At 42.0% G+C, this 15,826-nt stretch overlaps 1 protein-coding gene across 3 annotated transcripts in view; it reads right to left on the bottom strand.

Annotated features, from left to right (window-relative positions):
• The window catches only part of LOC119466528 (DNA replication licensing factor mcm2), a 44,589-nt gene extending 28,763 nt beyond the window's left edge, over positions 1–15,826 (bottom strand). For 2 of the 3 annotated variants that reach the window (XM_049656795.1, XM_037727053.2), the window contains exons 1-11: positions 15,145–15,256; positions 13,237–13,537; positions 11,282–11,451; positions 10,279–10,367; positions 9,199–9,373; positions 7,336–7,555; positions 4,495–4,702; positions 3,507–3,641; positions 2,781–2,972; positions 2,461–2,554; positions 1,117–1,367 (exon numbers count right to left, since the gene is read on the bottom strand). In XM_049656795.1, the coding sequence (XP_049512752.1) occupies positions 1,117–1,367; positions 2,461–2,554; positions 2,781–2,972; positions 3,507–3,641; positions 4,495–4,702; positions 7,336–7,555; positions 9,199–9,373; positions 10,279–10,367; positions 11,282–11,451; positions 13,237–13,499 (1,797 nt within the window). In that variant the 5' untranslated portion in view covers positions 13,500–13,537; positions 15,145–15,256. Of the gene's footprint in view, positions 1–1,116; positions 1,368–2,460; positions 2,555–2,780; positions 2,973–3,506; positions 3,642–4,494; positions 4,703–7,335; positions 7,556–9,198; positions 9,374–10,278; positions 10,368–11,281; positions 11,452–13,236; positions 13,538–15,144; positions 15,257–15,704 lie in introns of those variants that run through there. The other variant, XM_049656796.1, reaches the window with a different exon arrangement.

Raw genomic sequence — 15,826 nt, 5'->3', positions numbered from 1 at the left:
CTTTAATTCTACCCAGTAATGTTCAACATTTTTCTGCCAAGTGAGTGAAATCAAGAGCTTTCAAGTAATTCTTCACCAGTTTAGATTGATTACATAATCGTTAAGACAACCTCCCTAAGACAAACAGATGCGCAAACTCGATAGTTTGCGCAGTTGTTCATTCTTGCCTTTCTTAGTGCTGCATTTTGTGCAGAAACCAGCACAGCAAACTAGTAAAACACATCCTACCTAATAGTCCCAGTTTAAGTTTTATTGAATATGGTAATGACATTCCTTTGACTGACTCTGAAAGCGTATGCAAAAGAAGACCTCCTGATAATAAAGTGGGATGCAGCACAAAAAATACCTTCATTATACCTGAAATTCGTTATGAGCACATATTGGTTACTAGCTGAGGTCGACAATCAGCATTTTAAATTACTTCATTTATATCCAATATATAATTAATATAGATATAAATAATTATCAGATACTATATTGAAGCAAATATAAAATATGTCATACCAATAGCAGCATGTAATGAATATGTATACATACTTCTAACGAATACTGGATATAACATTTAAGTAAAGCAATGACAGGGGCTAGTTGGTGCACATTCATGATTACGTTGCACTGAGTTTTACACTGGCAAAAAAATAACAAAGGAAACAAGGATGCAGACAGACGAAGCGCAGACTACAAATTAGCGGTAAGGAAGTTGTCCAATCGAACTCTGTGGTTCTGGCTATCGCGTTTTCACGACATATCACGTGTCCCCCCCACCCCCCTTTCACTTCGTATATTGTGTTCATTAACAAAAATAAAGAGTTGGTAGTTAGTGCTTCGTCTGTTCCTGTCCTAGTTCCCTTCTTTATAATTTTTTTTTTACCAGTGTAAAACTCAGCGCAATGTAATCACTAACTGGATAAAACGATGGCACTTTCATGTCGGCTGTGACCTCACTGTGATGAGGTCTGACTGATCGCAGCACTGTGCTACAGAGCGTAGGAAAGGTTGTGCACGACATGCGCTCACAACAGGGCAGTAGGCACAGCCAGCCCTCGACGAGCTCTACGCGTGACAGTTTCCGCAAAAATTGAAAAATCGCACCCTGCAGCAGCAGCAACTACGCACCTTGTCGAACTCGTCAATGAGGCAGACGCCCTTGTCGGCGAGCACGAGCGCACCGGCCTCCAGCGTCCACTCGCGAGTGACGGGACTACGCTGTACGTATGCCGTCAGACCCACAGCTGAAGCACCCTGTCCCGTGGCAAATACGGCTCGCGGCGCTATCTGCTGGACGTACTTCAGGAACTGCGATTTGGCCGTGCCGGGGTCACCGCAGATGAGGAGGTTGATGTCACCACGAACTCTGTGCTTCTGACCTATCGGAAGAAGCCGAACATTCGAGCTTTTAGAGCTCGTACCCTAGACAACTGTAACTGTTGATGTCAAATAAAAAGTTTATTTGATATGATGTTAAGATTTATTACAAATGGAGAACATCTACGGATTCAGGCACTGCAACTAGTAAAAAGTGACTAAGAACGAGAAAGACACAAAAGAAAATGCAAAATTTCTAGCTATTTAGAAATAAAGAAACAACAGTTTTCATAATAGCTGGCCAAGATTTCGTGTGACTGATCAGCATTAACAAGGAAACAACATTTTCATTCTATTTTCTGCTGCACTTAATTAGGTGTGATCTGTAGCATGTGGGGATGCGCGACTCTCACGCGTCTCCTGTAATCCGGCTTCACCGTGTAGCTAAGTGCCGACGGCGGTCGTGGTGGTTGCGGCACATTGCGAGAGATGGCGCGAGGGTCGCGATGCTAACGCCACCAAACGGCGGGGTGACTTGGGAGAAAAAGGTAAACGGCGCTGCCTCTTTGGGTTGGGATCGGCGGCCAACATGCACGAACGCTTCGCGCGTGCGCCGGCCCGCGTCGCGCGACCGTCGCGCGAGGCTTAGAGCAGGACACCGGTACGGACGAGCACGCCACCGTTCGCGTGACTGTACACGTGAACGACTAGGCGATGGTGTCATAGCATGGGGCGAACGTATTCGCTCGCTATCGGGTCGCGGTGAGTCGGACTTCTTTGATTTGTCGCGCGCCCGTGTGAATGTTCTATTGGTTGTAATTCGGCTAGTGTGCATTAGTGTATGAAAGGTGCAATAAATGCCCTTTTGATTGTTTACACTACTGTATTGTCGTTCCTTTGTCCCAAGAGCACATGTGAGACCCCACATCTGAGACCCCACAAGCAATGTAGAATACTGGCCACATTTAGCATTGTTTTATATTGTAGGGCCACATGCTGTTTTATTCTATTTACAAGCAATATTTATCAAAGAAAGAATGCCGAAATAAAATTAAATTATGGGATTCACTTGAACTGCAACGAGTCTAAGATCTATAGTCCCTCTCATAATTTGAAGGGGGGAAAAAAATCTCACAGGGAAGATTCTAAACTTACCAGGATTCTTTGATTCACCACCGAACAAGGAAAGTGCAATGGCTCTCTTGATTTCTTCATGGCCGTAGATGGAAGGACCAATGCTGGCAATAATCTACAAATGGTTGGTTTGGGCATACAAGGAAAAAGAAAAAAACAAACAAACAAGAACACAATGAAAAATCAGCCCAGAAGCTTGACAGAGTGGAGAGAGCAAGAACTGCCAACTCTTGGGATTGTAAGCCAACCGCACAAGTTAACAAGAGACAGACTCGCATAAGTTCGCAAAAGAATTTTATGAAGCTGGCCCTTGCATACAAGCATATAATGTGAACACTTACTCGATCGGCGATCTTCTCATCCTTGGACAGGGCCACAATGCGACGTACATCATCATCTGTCATGTGCCGTGCGGCAACTTTATCATCTTTTCGGAGCACGTGGTTGGCCATGATGATGGTCGCAAACACGGGAAAGCCATTAGCAGTATTCAGGGATCCATCGTAGTTGTTTGTGTACACTCCTGTAAGTTCCTGCAAGGTTAAAATTCGTTAATTGAACCAGAAGAGGGATGACGAGGTGCCTTGTCATTCAAATCGTACAATACGGTATAACCAGACTAATGTGAATACACAAATTACTAAACTCGGTAATGTGAACATCCTTCTTTAGTTACTTTTACTTTAGTCTAATTTACCAACCCATCTGAATTTTCAGCAAATGATTCTACAGCTAAACAAGCGCTGGGAAAGAAATATCACCTCAGTTGCATTGCCCCCCTATTATACTTTTTTTTTTTTCAGAAGGTGCCTTCTGTGCATTTTGCAATAGTATTTCACCACTGCAGCCACATGTGGCTTGTTAAAACACTGTATGTTTTAAATTACTTAAGTATTGTGAGGCCATAACATGTTCGTAATGGCAAGCTCAAACATACAAAACAAGACTATCAAACAAATGCTTTGAAGCAATGCATTGATTTTCCATGTTTCAACCACATTGATCCGCGTTTTAAGAGAGGTCACTACACTTGTATCAACTAGATGACTATTGTTTTACACACTCACAATTTCGTCACCGGGCTTGCAAGAGTCGCAGAGGTCACTCAGCAAGATGGCATCCTTAGATCGGGGGAGACGACCAGCCGTTATTTTGCCAGGACTTTCCTGGATGCTAATGCGCTGGTAGTTCTGGTATACGGTCTGAAATACACACACAGCAAAGTGATTGAAGCAATGCCATCCATTACAAGGTGCGCAGCGAACAAAACTTTATACAAATCAATTCTCAGAAGAGCCTCAAGCCATGCCGAACACTCCTCAGCCTCTAAAATTAATGAAACAGTTCTAATCACAACTAGCGCAGCCACTGAGATCAGAGTGGCTGCGCTAGTTGAATCAATCAATCAATCAATCCATCAATCAAAAGCAATTTTGCAAACACACAGAAAACAAGTAAAGAAATATATCAACCGACAGCTGAGGAATTTTTCTAGATTTCTCTACATACACGATACACCAGTACCTTCAGTCATGTATCCGTGGCAATACACACACTAAACGTTATTGTAAACATAATAATTTCTTTTTTCTTTTGCTTTTTGCAGTACCAGACGTATCAGCTGCAAATTTGAGTTACCTATCACTTCAATGATTCTGCTACTTTTTGTTCTTGTTTGTGATACATCCGTTCAGAACTTGGCCTGCTTGCCACATGCCCAACCCATACAAGCCGACATCTAGATAAAGTAAGAGGCCAAGTAGATAAAGGTGCACGCCTTCTCAAGAAGTCGAGAACGGAACGAGGGAACTTGGGACGTCAGATGGTATCAAGCGACTGCCACGTCCTGCAAAACGCGGGTCAATGTGACCTTCGCGGCCCGTATCTGCCGTACGTCTGCTTCCCGACCACGGCATGTCATGCGCACTTTTCCTCGCTTGTGTGGACATATCGTTAGGCATTAAAGGTTTTTTTGACTGAAATTCCATGAGCAAGTAGTTGCTTGTAGACTCAAAAGAGTCGATGGCATCTCGCTACATTCAGACGTGCCCTTACCTGTTCCATGTTGATGGTGAAAGGCCCCGTGCTCTGGCACTCGGGACAAGATCCCGGCTTGACCTCCTGGTTCTGCGATTGCACCAGAGGACCGAGCACATAGCTACACTTGCTACAGTCGTATTTCACCAGGGAGAGCTGTGGCAGCACACCAGTGGTGCTAGTCACTACACCAGCGGTTCGCACCAGCTGGTTCAGGTGGAGTTGCCTAAAATGTTCGGAGAACACATTGAGAAGGTGAGTGCATGTACAAATTACCAGTGAATTAGTAGCCAGCTCAGGCTAACCTCTAATGAAAAAAGGCCAAAGCTAACTAATCATTCATTCATTCGACAAAGCCCTTGCCCATATATAATGAGCAAGAACAATTATATACACATTAATTAGGAAAACCTGAATATTCAGTGACTTCAACATTTCGTTGTTCCAATTTCTCCATGACAATAAGAGTGCAAACTTATTATTTTGACTGCTCATTTAAGTGTTTGTGAAAAAGGAAACTGGTTGGTCACATAATTAGACAATTCAAGTGCAGTTAAATTAACTAAGGTAATACAGTACACTTCCGTTGATTCGATAGTACTTTTGGTTATGATTAGATCATAACCAAAGGTACTGGCCAGCGCCCATGCATTTCTATACGCCAAAACTTTCATTATTTCGGTCCTAAAATTGGCCTTCGCTGGATAATTCCAACTTGAATGGTCAGCACGCATGCACCTGACCCCTATGGTGACCCCAATAGCAACCCCTTTATAGTTGGCAGCATCTGTCTCGGCAGAGCTTCGGGGACACTAAACGTGTTGAACAAGCATCATCTCAAGTCGAAAACGCCTAATTTCGGTCTGCCCTGGGAAGCTATTCAAGCAATAATCGTTGCTCAGAATGTCTGATTACGGTATTTACCAGATTCAAATGGGTGCCTTTTCTTTTTAAAAAAAATTGGGCCGAAAATTGCCTGTGCACTGTAATCGGATATAAAACCAAAAACCGCCTTCACAGGGTTCCAACATAACACAAGTGTACTGCAGCGAAGCTGACTTCAAAAAATCGCGCTCTGAAGCTGATTTCTGGACGCCATTGTACAACACATATTAGGCACTCGTCCATTTTGACTGCTAAAGAATCAGGTGCATGTTATATTTCTACTTTGGTTCGGAGCTTTCATTTCATTTCTGCATTTATTTTCTACTTTGGACACATAGAAAGTGAATCTCCGTTTGATTCAGAGGCGTGTTAGACTCGGGCAAATATTGCCAAATGAACTGGCAGGGTGTGTTTTGGCGTTTTTTCGCCATCTTGTTTATTTTGACCCATGGAATCATTCAATCAATTTCGTCGGTCCCGTCAGAGTGAAATTAACAGAAGTCGACTCTAACAGCAGAATTAATTAGCTGTGTAGGTATTGTACTATCCTCATGGAGTGAAACTTGACTGAGAAATTTCAATGTAGAGTGCCTGTTACGTGCAATTACCAGAGAGTGCAATGCCATGCCACAACGCATCTGGTCGCTAAAAGCGGCATGGATTCTGGTGAAATCATAGACCAAAGATTATGCTGATTTCACACAAACCCGAGATGGCGAAAACAAAAATATTCATATCAGTTAGCCCTCAATTGACACATGAGTACAGTACATGATGCCAGCATGTTAGTAAACAGCTTACCAATTTATTGGTAAGCTGTTTGGTACTGATTGAAAATCCTTGCATGTAGTCCATGCTATCAAGAAGCAAACTAAAATATTCATAGTATTGCACTTGGTTGGCAGGATGGACCATTTATACAAGCAAACAACAGACTAAGCCATCAAACCCTCCCAGCCCAGCTAATGGTACTTTGTAGTGTCCAGCACATGTAGAGTGAAATAGACAAAGCACAATCGTTGTGACTTATGAAGAGACAGAGACAGTATGAGACAACGTTTGCAGTATTCTTTTACTCTGTTTCGTCTGTTTTATGCGAGATGCACACTAAGCATTACAACTTGAGTGCATTGATGTGCACTGTTAATAGGAACCTTCACTTCTGGAGATCCTACCTAAATATATCATAATGAAGGAGTCATATTGCTCAGCATCCACTGCAATGAATTTGACAAGTTCTGTTACATCTCTAGAATAAAAAAAAAGGTAAAGTATACCGACTGGGTGGGTGCAGATATTTGATTTAGGCCATCAAGTTCTTAAATAAAATTGTTGAAACTTTACAAATTTTTTAAATGCTGAAGCATCATGTGTACAACTCTCATTCATTAGGAAAAGGCATAAGAATAATATTTACAGTTCTGTAAGCTACAGCAGTGTATGAGACAAGGGTATCAGAATGTAAGCTACACACCTATTGAGCCATCTAAAGCAGAAAAAAGTGATCTATTATGCAGCACTCTGAAATGTACCACAAATATGTGGGCAAGACTATTACAAAGTCCCCGCAAATACTGTCACAATTTCAAGTAAACTGTAAGCTTGTATATCACGTTTATGTGCTTTAGATGCTCTAGCAGGCACAGTTTACGGAAGCACAATATCCATTTTCGATGCCAAGTTACGGATCTTTGAACTTCAATTTGTTTTTGTAACACTCCAATCGCTGGCAATCTTTGTAAGAACTTCGTAAAAATAAAAATTCTGCTACCCACAGTCTCGACAATTTATATTTCTCTCTCAAATACAACAAATGTTATTCAAATCAGTTTCATGATGATTTAATAACCACGCTTCTACGTTTCGCCTGCGTTCGAACAGGGAAGTCGGAGATGACCTCAAGCTGAAGTCTCCTTTGGAGATAGAAAAAAAAAAAAGCACAAGAAAGCTGAGTGTCAGACAAGATAACTTCACCTGAGACTGCGAATGTCCTCGATGAGGGGCAGGTCAGTGATGCGGACGTGAATTTCCCGGGTGATCCGCTCATACTGTGGGAACATGCCAAGGACAATGTCCTTGGCCGCCTCATCGAAAATGACTAGCATCTCTGCAGGTGCCTCGGGCAGGAAGTAAGCTAGAACCTGCTCAGCTTGGGCCAGGGTGTTGTAATTGACTTCCAGGCTGTGCTTGTTCTCTGCAAGCATCATAGAGAAAAATTTGTTCGTTGAATGAATCAGTCAGCTAATTAATGTTTTTCACGCCTCTTTTCGTACAGAAAAGATGGTGGTTGTAGCTATAAAGGCTGCAATTAATGCAGTTTGACAAGGCTACATTTCTTTGATGACAATAGGGCATGACAATTTACACTTTTAGAGCATTCGTAGTGTTGGGGAAAAAAAAATTTTTAAGAAACAGCAATAGCACATGGCTAAAATACCATATAAAGAATAAGCAATTTTTTTTTTTTTTTGAAGCTTGCCATGCGGCATATTTATCCGAATATGTTCTCGGTGCCAACAAAGAGAAAAAGAGTCATCACTTAGAAGTTCACAAGGGAGTAAAAGAGAGCATTAATAATTTCAATCATTATAAGCGATAAACTTCTAGTATTTAAAAACACATGAAATGAGCTTACGCACATTTGCACACAGTATGTGTATATCACACGTTTTTTATTTATTTATTTATTCAAAATACCTTACAGGCCCATTGAAGGGCATTGAGTAAGGGGGGCAACAGTAATTACAAGTCAAAAAAATAAAAAATAAAGATACAGATACAAAAAAAAAGGCAACAATGCAAATATTACAAAAAGAAAAATACAACATCCTTATACAATATTAATACGCAAGGATTTCAAGTTATCACGGAATGTTTCGCGATTAGAGATGGATGCAATGTGATCCGGAAGACTATTCCAATGTGCAATAGCTCGAGATAGTGGTGATGAGTTAAATGCCTTCGTTTGACCATGAATGCGTGCAAAACTAAGTGCATTGTGAATGCGTCGACATGTGCGCACAGGTACATGAAGCGGCAAACAGTGAAATTTATTACTACCTATAAATGTACCTGTAAAAAAGACATAAAAGAGCGATGACACGGCGATCTTCCAATCTAAGAGCTGGAAATTTTGGAGAATGAACAATTTAGATAACTGGAAGGGCATGGGTTATAAGTAAAGCAGCATTATGCTAGAAGTACATAAAGCCTCCCACGTTAACCTTCTAATGATGGCACATATAACATACCTGGAAAAAGAAATGATTATTTTTTATCTAAATCTGCAAAACACATTGAGAATAAGCATAATGAACGAAAAGAAAAAAAATATTTTCTGGAAACTTCTTCAGCAATAGGGGGGAACGCCATGCAGAAAGCTGGAAGCGGATCTGTCTCCTCTTGACCGTGCTCTCAAAAGAAAGCGAGTTGCATGCCAAAACTTCTACCTCGTCCCAATTCCTGTTCTAAACCGACAGATGGTGCTTGCGGCCTGTCATTCAGTGCTAGCCATTTAGCACTGACGTTTAGCAAGACATTTAGCCAGAAACTTTGAATACTGTTGAATTTATAACACAAGCGCATGATAAAACTGTTGATTCATCATCCTCTAGCATTAATTATCGAAGACTGGGCATTTCACATCATAAAATGCAATTTCGTGAATCATTCACCCTTAGATAACACTTGGCAACAATTTGCTGCAATTAACTGAGGTATTTCCTTTAACGGTCGTACATTTTTAAATCTTTTTGTCTGTTCATGTGTATTGAACATTGGGTGCTTTCAGAGTACCACCCAGATCCCTTTTGCAATACATAAAAGGGAGACACCCACCTTCGCACATTTGCCTGATCTTCTCCTTGTAAAGGTTGTGGCCGCGTTCGTCAACAAACGTGCGCAAGAAGTTCTTGAAGCGGTTGTAAATTTCTGTCTTGGGACCAATCTGTGTCACCCACTCTCGGACTGTGTGGCCCTTCATGTCTTCAAGGTTTTCAATGCTCTCAACCATCTGGAAAACAGAAAGGGGAAAACAAAATCATGCAGGGGGGTCATGGCTCTTGTAGATAAAAAAAAAGTGTAGGTGTGTATGTGTGTGTGGGATGGGGGGGGGGGGGGGGTGTATTGCAAGCAGATTTTTTTTTTTTGCTTTCATTTCAGAAACTATTTTCTATGTTTTCTACCCCATGGCTCCCAAATTAAATTCAATGGTCTATAACATAGCTAGTAATGGTCAGGAAATTACAGCTGCTTGTAATACTTCACTTCTTACTCTCTATCTAACTAAGCACCTTGCGAAATAATTTTTTTATTTTTCTATTTTTTTTCCATTGTGGCCTCAAACAAGGGAGGTGAAATGTTATCTTAGAAACTGAGTGACCTGCAACTAAACTAGCTGCATACTTGAAATCAGTTGCAAACAACTTAACAGAAACGCACTGATTATTATTATTATTGATTAAAAGAAATACAACGAAAGTGATTTCAACACCTGTCTCCCTGAAATGTTATCGCACCACTGAAAGGCGAAAACATTTCAGCAATGACGACGCGCTTAACCTGTGTTTACTGAATGTTTTTGAGTCTTATTGCATCATGAGGCGACACACTGATGCTCAACTTCATACTTCAGTTGTTAATCTATGCTTTTGCGCTGCATCTTTTAGGACAGCATAGCAGCAGTGTTCCACATCAGTACTATTTAATTAAGGTAAATCTAAGTACACGGACATTTCTTGCATTCTGTCCCCATCGGAATATGCCTGCCGCAGCCAAGAAGGAAGCCCGCAACATCATCAAAGACCTCATTCTCGGCAGAAGAATGCCAGAGCCACTGAGCCGTGGCAATGTGTCACTAGAGAAGATATAAAACGCTGTGCAGTAACTAATATTCAAGGGTATCTGAGATGTACTTACATCTTCGTCTTCCGAGAAAGCGCCTTCTGCTGCACGCTCGGCCAACCGCCTCCTACGAACGGGTCTGTCGGCTTCACTGCTGCTTTCATCTGTTCATGCGCAAAACAGACAACAGTGGCAGCACACAAAAATATTGAAAGACGGAAGACGACCAGGACAGGCAGCACTGGCAGACCCGTTTATTCCGCAGGCACGGCCCAGGCTCAAAAAAGAAGAACAGGGATGTTGATGGCTATATACAAATGAGAACGATGAAGTATGTTAAATGTGCTTACAATATTTTTGACATGCAAAGAAAAGTATAAACGCAGGTACAATGCCTCACACCAGGCACGGCAAGACTCGTGCTTGTGTATGAACAGATGGTACGTACTTCCCCTTTCAACACACAAATACTTTTACCATCACACCTGCCAAACTGTGAACTTTAAAATTCTTTAAAAAAATCGCATGGACAGAACATAGGAAGGGAAGAGGAGGTGAACAGCCCAAATTTTTATCGAAGTCTGACCTGAGGACACGTATTTTGCGGGATACACATGCATTTTATCAATGATTATTTACCTCAGACATAGCCCACAAGTTTGAAACAGCACAGATTGACAAGAAACACTTTTTTCTGATCACACTGACTTGTTCAGCGACAGCTACAGCCATTACCCTGCAATCTTAAGATTTTTGCAAATCTCGCCTCCAGATTATCAGCATCAACCCTCTACATATCAATTCTTATCGTCATAGCTCCTTTAGCTTGTCTGTGAGAAGAATTTAAATCATGTACTTTTTGCATCGTGCTCTCCCGTTCCCTGGACGTTGGTACTTTGTGGAGTAAAACAAAAACTACGAATGGGGACAATCCTAGTTTACCCACCTCATCAATCCTCATCTTCTGCCATCTATTCTCCAGAAGTCCAAGTTCCAAAAAGTTTTGTAAAATACCATAACACACTTCTGAAGGGTTGGCAAAACAAGCCAAGGCAGTGCAATGCAAGCAATGACTAACCATACAGCAGGCCCTTTCGCATGCGGCCAGTGACACGGCCCTCCGCACGATCTCGCTGTCGCATCTGCTCCTCGACGGCCCTACGGTCCGACTCGGACAAGGTACTGTACTCTGAGTCATCCAGCATTTGCGGGTCGTAGGTGTCCAGTGCTGGAATCGCTCGGTAGTCACTGCAGAAAGAAAGAAAGAAACTCTCAGCTTCTGACGCAACATCTGTGCTTGATGGAATGATTGCCGGATGCAACACATCACTGCCCACAACTGGCTGCTCTGATGGGTCATGCAGAGTTGCAAGTCGGCTTTGCCAACACAACTGACCGGTCAAGGTACAGTTGCAGTGGCAGTGAGAAATGGTCACCAGAGGTGTGGTCTATATTGTTTACTCAAGAGAATGAAGCCTAGCTGCTGCAAAAAGTTTCATATACACCATATGCACTGAACTCTCTTGCATAAATGCACAACATATGCAACACAGCACTAAAGAACTACATGCTGCACAGCTTTAAAAAAAGTTGTTCTGGTCAGAGCGCTAAGGAGCGAAATTTTGGGAAACAGTTCACTATGTTTCCGTTGTGAACACATATTTCTCTTGCATTCTCTTTATTCTGCAATTTTAGTTTACAGTTTGTATTTTGCTCATCTACCTGTCTTTAACTGTGTGAATATTACCAGTAAAAAAACAATATCCTCACTTCATTATATTGTTGATAATGTTACTGTTAGTTTTTAATTGGTACAATCATTTTATTTTTTTCCTTGTAAGAAGAAAGGGCTTGGTAAAATAGACACATGTCCTTTGTTCAGCGTGTAAATTGTGAAATTAGAATAACTGAAGGAAGAAGTCTCACCAAGCAAAACACGGTGATAATTGATGGTAATGTTTCAGCATCCAGAAAACTTGAGATAAACAAGTAAACAAAATGTGAATACTTTCCTCTGTTAAAGCTACGTAAAGACTACAATCATGTAACTTTCAAAATTCACTGTTTGTCTGACGATGTACCAATTATGAAACCTAACATAGCATTCCCATATCCTGCGACATTACAGGGAAGTGCTCCACAAACTTTAAAGGGCCCCTAAACCCACCTTGAGCTCGAAAATGTTTTTATTATATAGTGGCAGCTGAATACCAGTCTACAGTGAACACACATGCCACAATAATTTTTTCAAACGATGCTATAATAGTTACAGGTATATTCCTTATTATTACAGGTATATTTAGGTGTCCCTAAAATGTGTAACCTAGGAAACATTGGAAATGCATTGAGTGACCAACATCACACGTGTGTCATGTGCTTCTACATCACCCCCAGAAGCTGTTAAGTTCTTTTAAAATAATTGTCAAAATATTGCACCTCCATCAAAATGTTGTGGAAGGAGGAAGAAAAAGAGAAATCTATTTACGAAAGGTTGTAGTGATGGTGAAGACCCTAACATTGCCAAAACTGTGAGTTGAAAATAACTTTCTATTGGGCGAACTAGTGCCCCAAAAGAGAAGCAACATTCAAACCACGATAGCAGCAAACTATTGTCGTGTGTCCGCTATTTATAAACGATTCATTGTTGACTTTAGCGTAATCGCTGGTGCTTGCATATGTTGAAGAATGCACAACACTATTCGTGTGGCCACGTACAATCTGACTAGACAAGACACGTTCTCTGCAGAATCAGCGACAACATTTAGGAAATTTTGGGATACAGCAGGCAGTCTTGTGCCAAGCAATAATTTTGTAACAGTAGTAACACGGTGAAAAACAGCAGCCAGAGAAAGGCTAAATAATGTGCAAATGACAATTTTCACAAGATGCGAAGGGACAAGTACATAGCAGGCAAGTCACCAGTGTCATCAACTTCAGTGCCAAGATGAAGAGCTGCTTCCTTAATTTTGTAGAGTGCTGTAACAATATAAACTAACTAGACTAAACAGTGCTTCTCCATCAAGACCTACTTACTCCTCCATGTTGTCTCCGAACAGCTCTTCTCCATCCTCTTCCTGCTCATCGTCACGACGGACGTCGTCATCCTCGTTGCCGACACCGCCAAGCAGTTCAGATTCGTCCTCGAACGGTGGCAGGTCGCGACCTGGCGGTGACGTGCCCAGGTCGGCAGGTGAGGACGGCATGTTGCCGCCATGGGAAGGCGGCGATGCTATGTTACTGCTTCGAGAACGTGGTGACGCCACATTGCTGCTTCTGGATCGAGGACCGTCGGACATCTTGCCTCTTCACTGTTTCTGTGGTTTGAGTGTACAACCTGACAAAAGCAAAGCAGATGGGATTAGAAGGATTTGCTCATGACATGCATCTGTAAGCCACAGTTGCTCTTAAAAGTAATTGTCCCGCTGCTACACAGTTAATCAACAAGGGACGTCTCAGTCTGCAGCCAACATTTCGACAAAAGAACTGATCCTCATCAGGGCCTCAGACCAAGTCCCCTCGTCGAAACATTGACTCTAGAAACATCACTTGCTTAATTAACACTTCTAAGTCTTCATTTTCCCGTGAACCTCTGTCTTGTTTTGATTTCTGCGCGTTTAATTCCAGGCTGTTGTGTGTGTCTACGTCAATGCATACTCAGGTGCAATGTCACATTGGTAGCCTAATTATGCGAAAGCCAAGCATACCTTTGGTGAAATAGTTGCATGCAGCTTCATTATACAAATAGAAACGTTTGTAGAACAAGGAATACAGAACCGATTTAGCATTAATTATTCGCAGATATCTGACGATTACATTCTTTTATTGACAATAAACAGAGAAAAAGAAAATGCTTACACTCCTGTCACGGTAACGACGAATATGGGGTGTTCACAGACACGCGAAATGTGAGCACCAAATCAAACGCGACAACGTGGACACACAAGGGTGCAGCATGTGCTTACTGCGGGTCTCTGAACAAATAGATTGCAACCGACAACTACTAGTTATGGTGAGTTAACTGGCAATTATGCCTTCGGAATTGCTCTGTTCACCGTCTCGGTAGAAACAAAAAGACTGCAGAGATAAATACTGCATGAACGTCCGTCACCCAACATGTAGCTGTGACGCCGTGAGGGCCTCCTATATCATTTGAAACAGTTGGTAACAATAATAAAGTCATCAACGAGAGGTTAAAGAAAAAAAAAAAAAAGTAGCACCAACGCCGAGGAACACGTACTACATGAACAAGGCACCAACTAGAAACTCCGGTAAGGCATTCGGTTTATTTCACAGAATAAATCAGTCTGTTTCTTTTCTTTTTTTTTTTTCAGCGGATATTCTATCGATTTGGGACGAAATGGACCCCTAGCTCAGCTTTACACAAACTAGTCAAAAGAAAACGGTTGACGAGCATTGCACACAACCCCAATATCCTCCAATAGTAACAAACAATTTCATAAATAGTGCTTCTTAACCGTGGTCGAGGGGCATATCTCCTGCCGCGAACAGTGTCTCACTCAAGGCGGATCATTAACTGTCGATTCTAGTACATCACTGAGCCACGCCGCTGAGCAAACACCTTTCTGCTCGTTATTTCAACAAACTCGGTTGAACTCGGTACTATCTTACTGTCAGTGCACAAACTCACGCACTGTGTACATAGAAAGCTTAATATCGACAATATTTCGAGATAATAACAGGCTAAATCCTCGAAATGCCGACCTCATTGTTTAAAGCTTGCATGAGTAACGATTTAAAGGTCCGTTGTTAAAGAGCCGACCGTGCAGTAACCGTTTTCTACAAGTGGCAATGCTCATCAGCGGCTGCTACGAGTGCTACGAGCACAGCTGAGGCTTACAAACAAACATCTTGCATAGACGGCGACTTTGAGAAGTATGTATTCAATAATTTCACCCACAAATAGTCGCCGTCGCTACTCACCGGCTTTCCCGCACAATAGACGAGCACGCCTGAAAAACGCGGGAAAAGTGGCGGAAGAATACACGGACGAATCAATCGCGGAAACGTGAAGCGGTGAAGAACGATGCTCGTGCTGGGGCGCTGGCGTCTGACGACGTAAGAAGTAATCCTCAACTATTTTATGGCTGTTCTTCAAGGTTACTGCTTAGTGTAGGCAGGTAGATGCAGTTTTAATTGAACCGACAATGTGGCCACTGGATACAATAGCGATTTCTTGGATACGCCGTCAGTCAACATGTTTAGTTTGTAGCATGGCCTTGGCGCGTGCTAAAATACCAGAACTTGTAAACACAGTGCTCGTGCGTGCTGTGCCTTATCTTCACTTGCACCCTCCCATTTATGAGGAGACATGATCGTATTAGCAAAAGGAGACGCAGGAACGAATACAATTGCCTCTAGTGTCCGTTAATATAGTCGGATTCGTCAACGCTTTTCAAGCTTTATTGACGAAACACTTGGTAAGAGATCACGTGGACGAACTACAGATAATCTTTGCACTTCCCTCCCCCTCCTGTACTTACCTTCGCTTGAAGCATTTTTCAATGGTAAATGCATTCTTGAAGTCAAGTTCGTTCCACTGCTCTTAGCTCTTACCAATTACTTTTGTTGATACGAGAACCGAAAGCTGAGGTGCGATCTTATA

Source organism: Dermacentor silvarum, chromosome 10 (genome assembly GCF_013339745.2).
Source record: "Dermacentor silvarum isolate Dsil-2018 chromosome 10, BIME_Dsil_1.4, whole genome shotgun sequence".
NCBI lineage: Eukaryota > Metazoa > Arthropoda > Arachnida > Ixodida > Ixodidae > Dermacentor > Dermacentor silvarum.
This window is presented reverse-complemented; position numbering and strand designations above follow the sequence as displayed.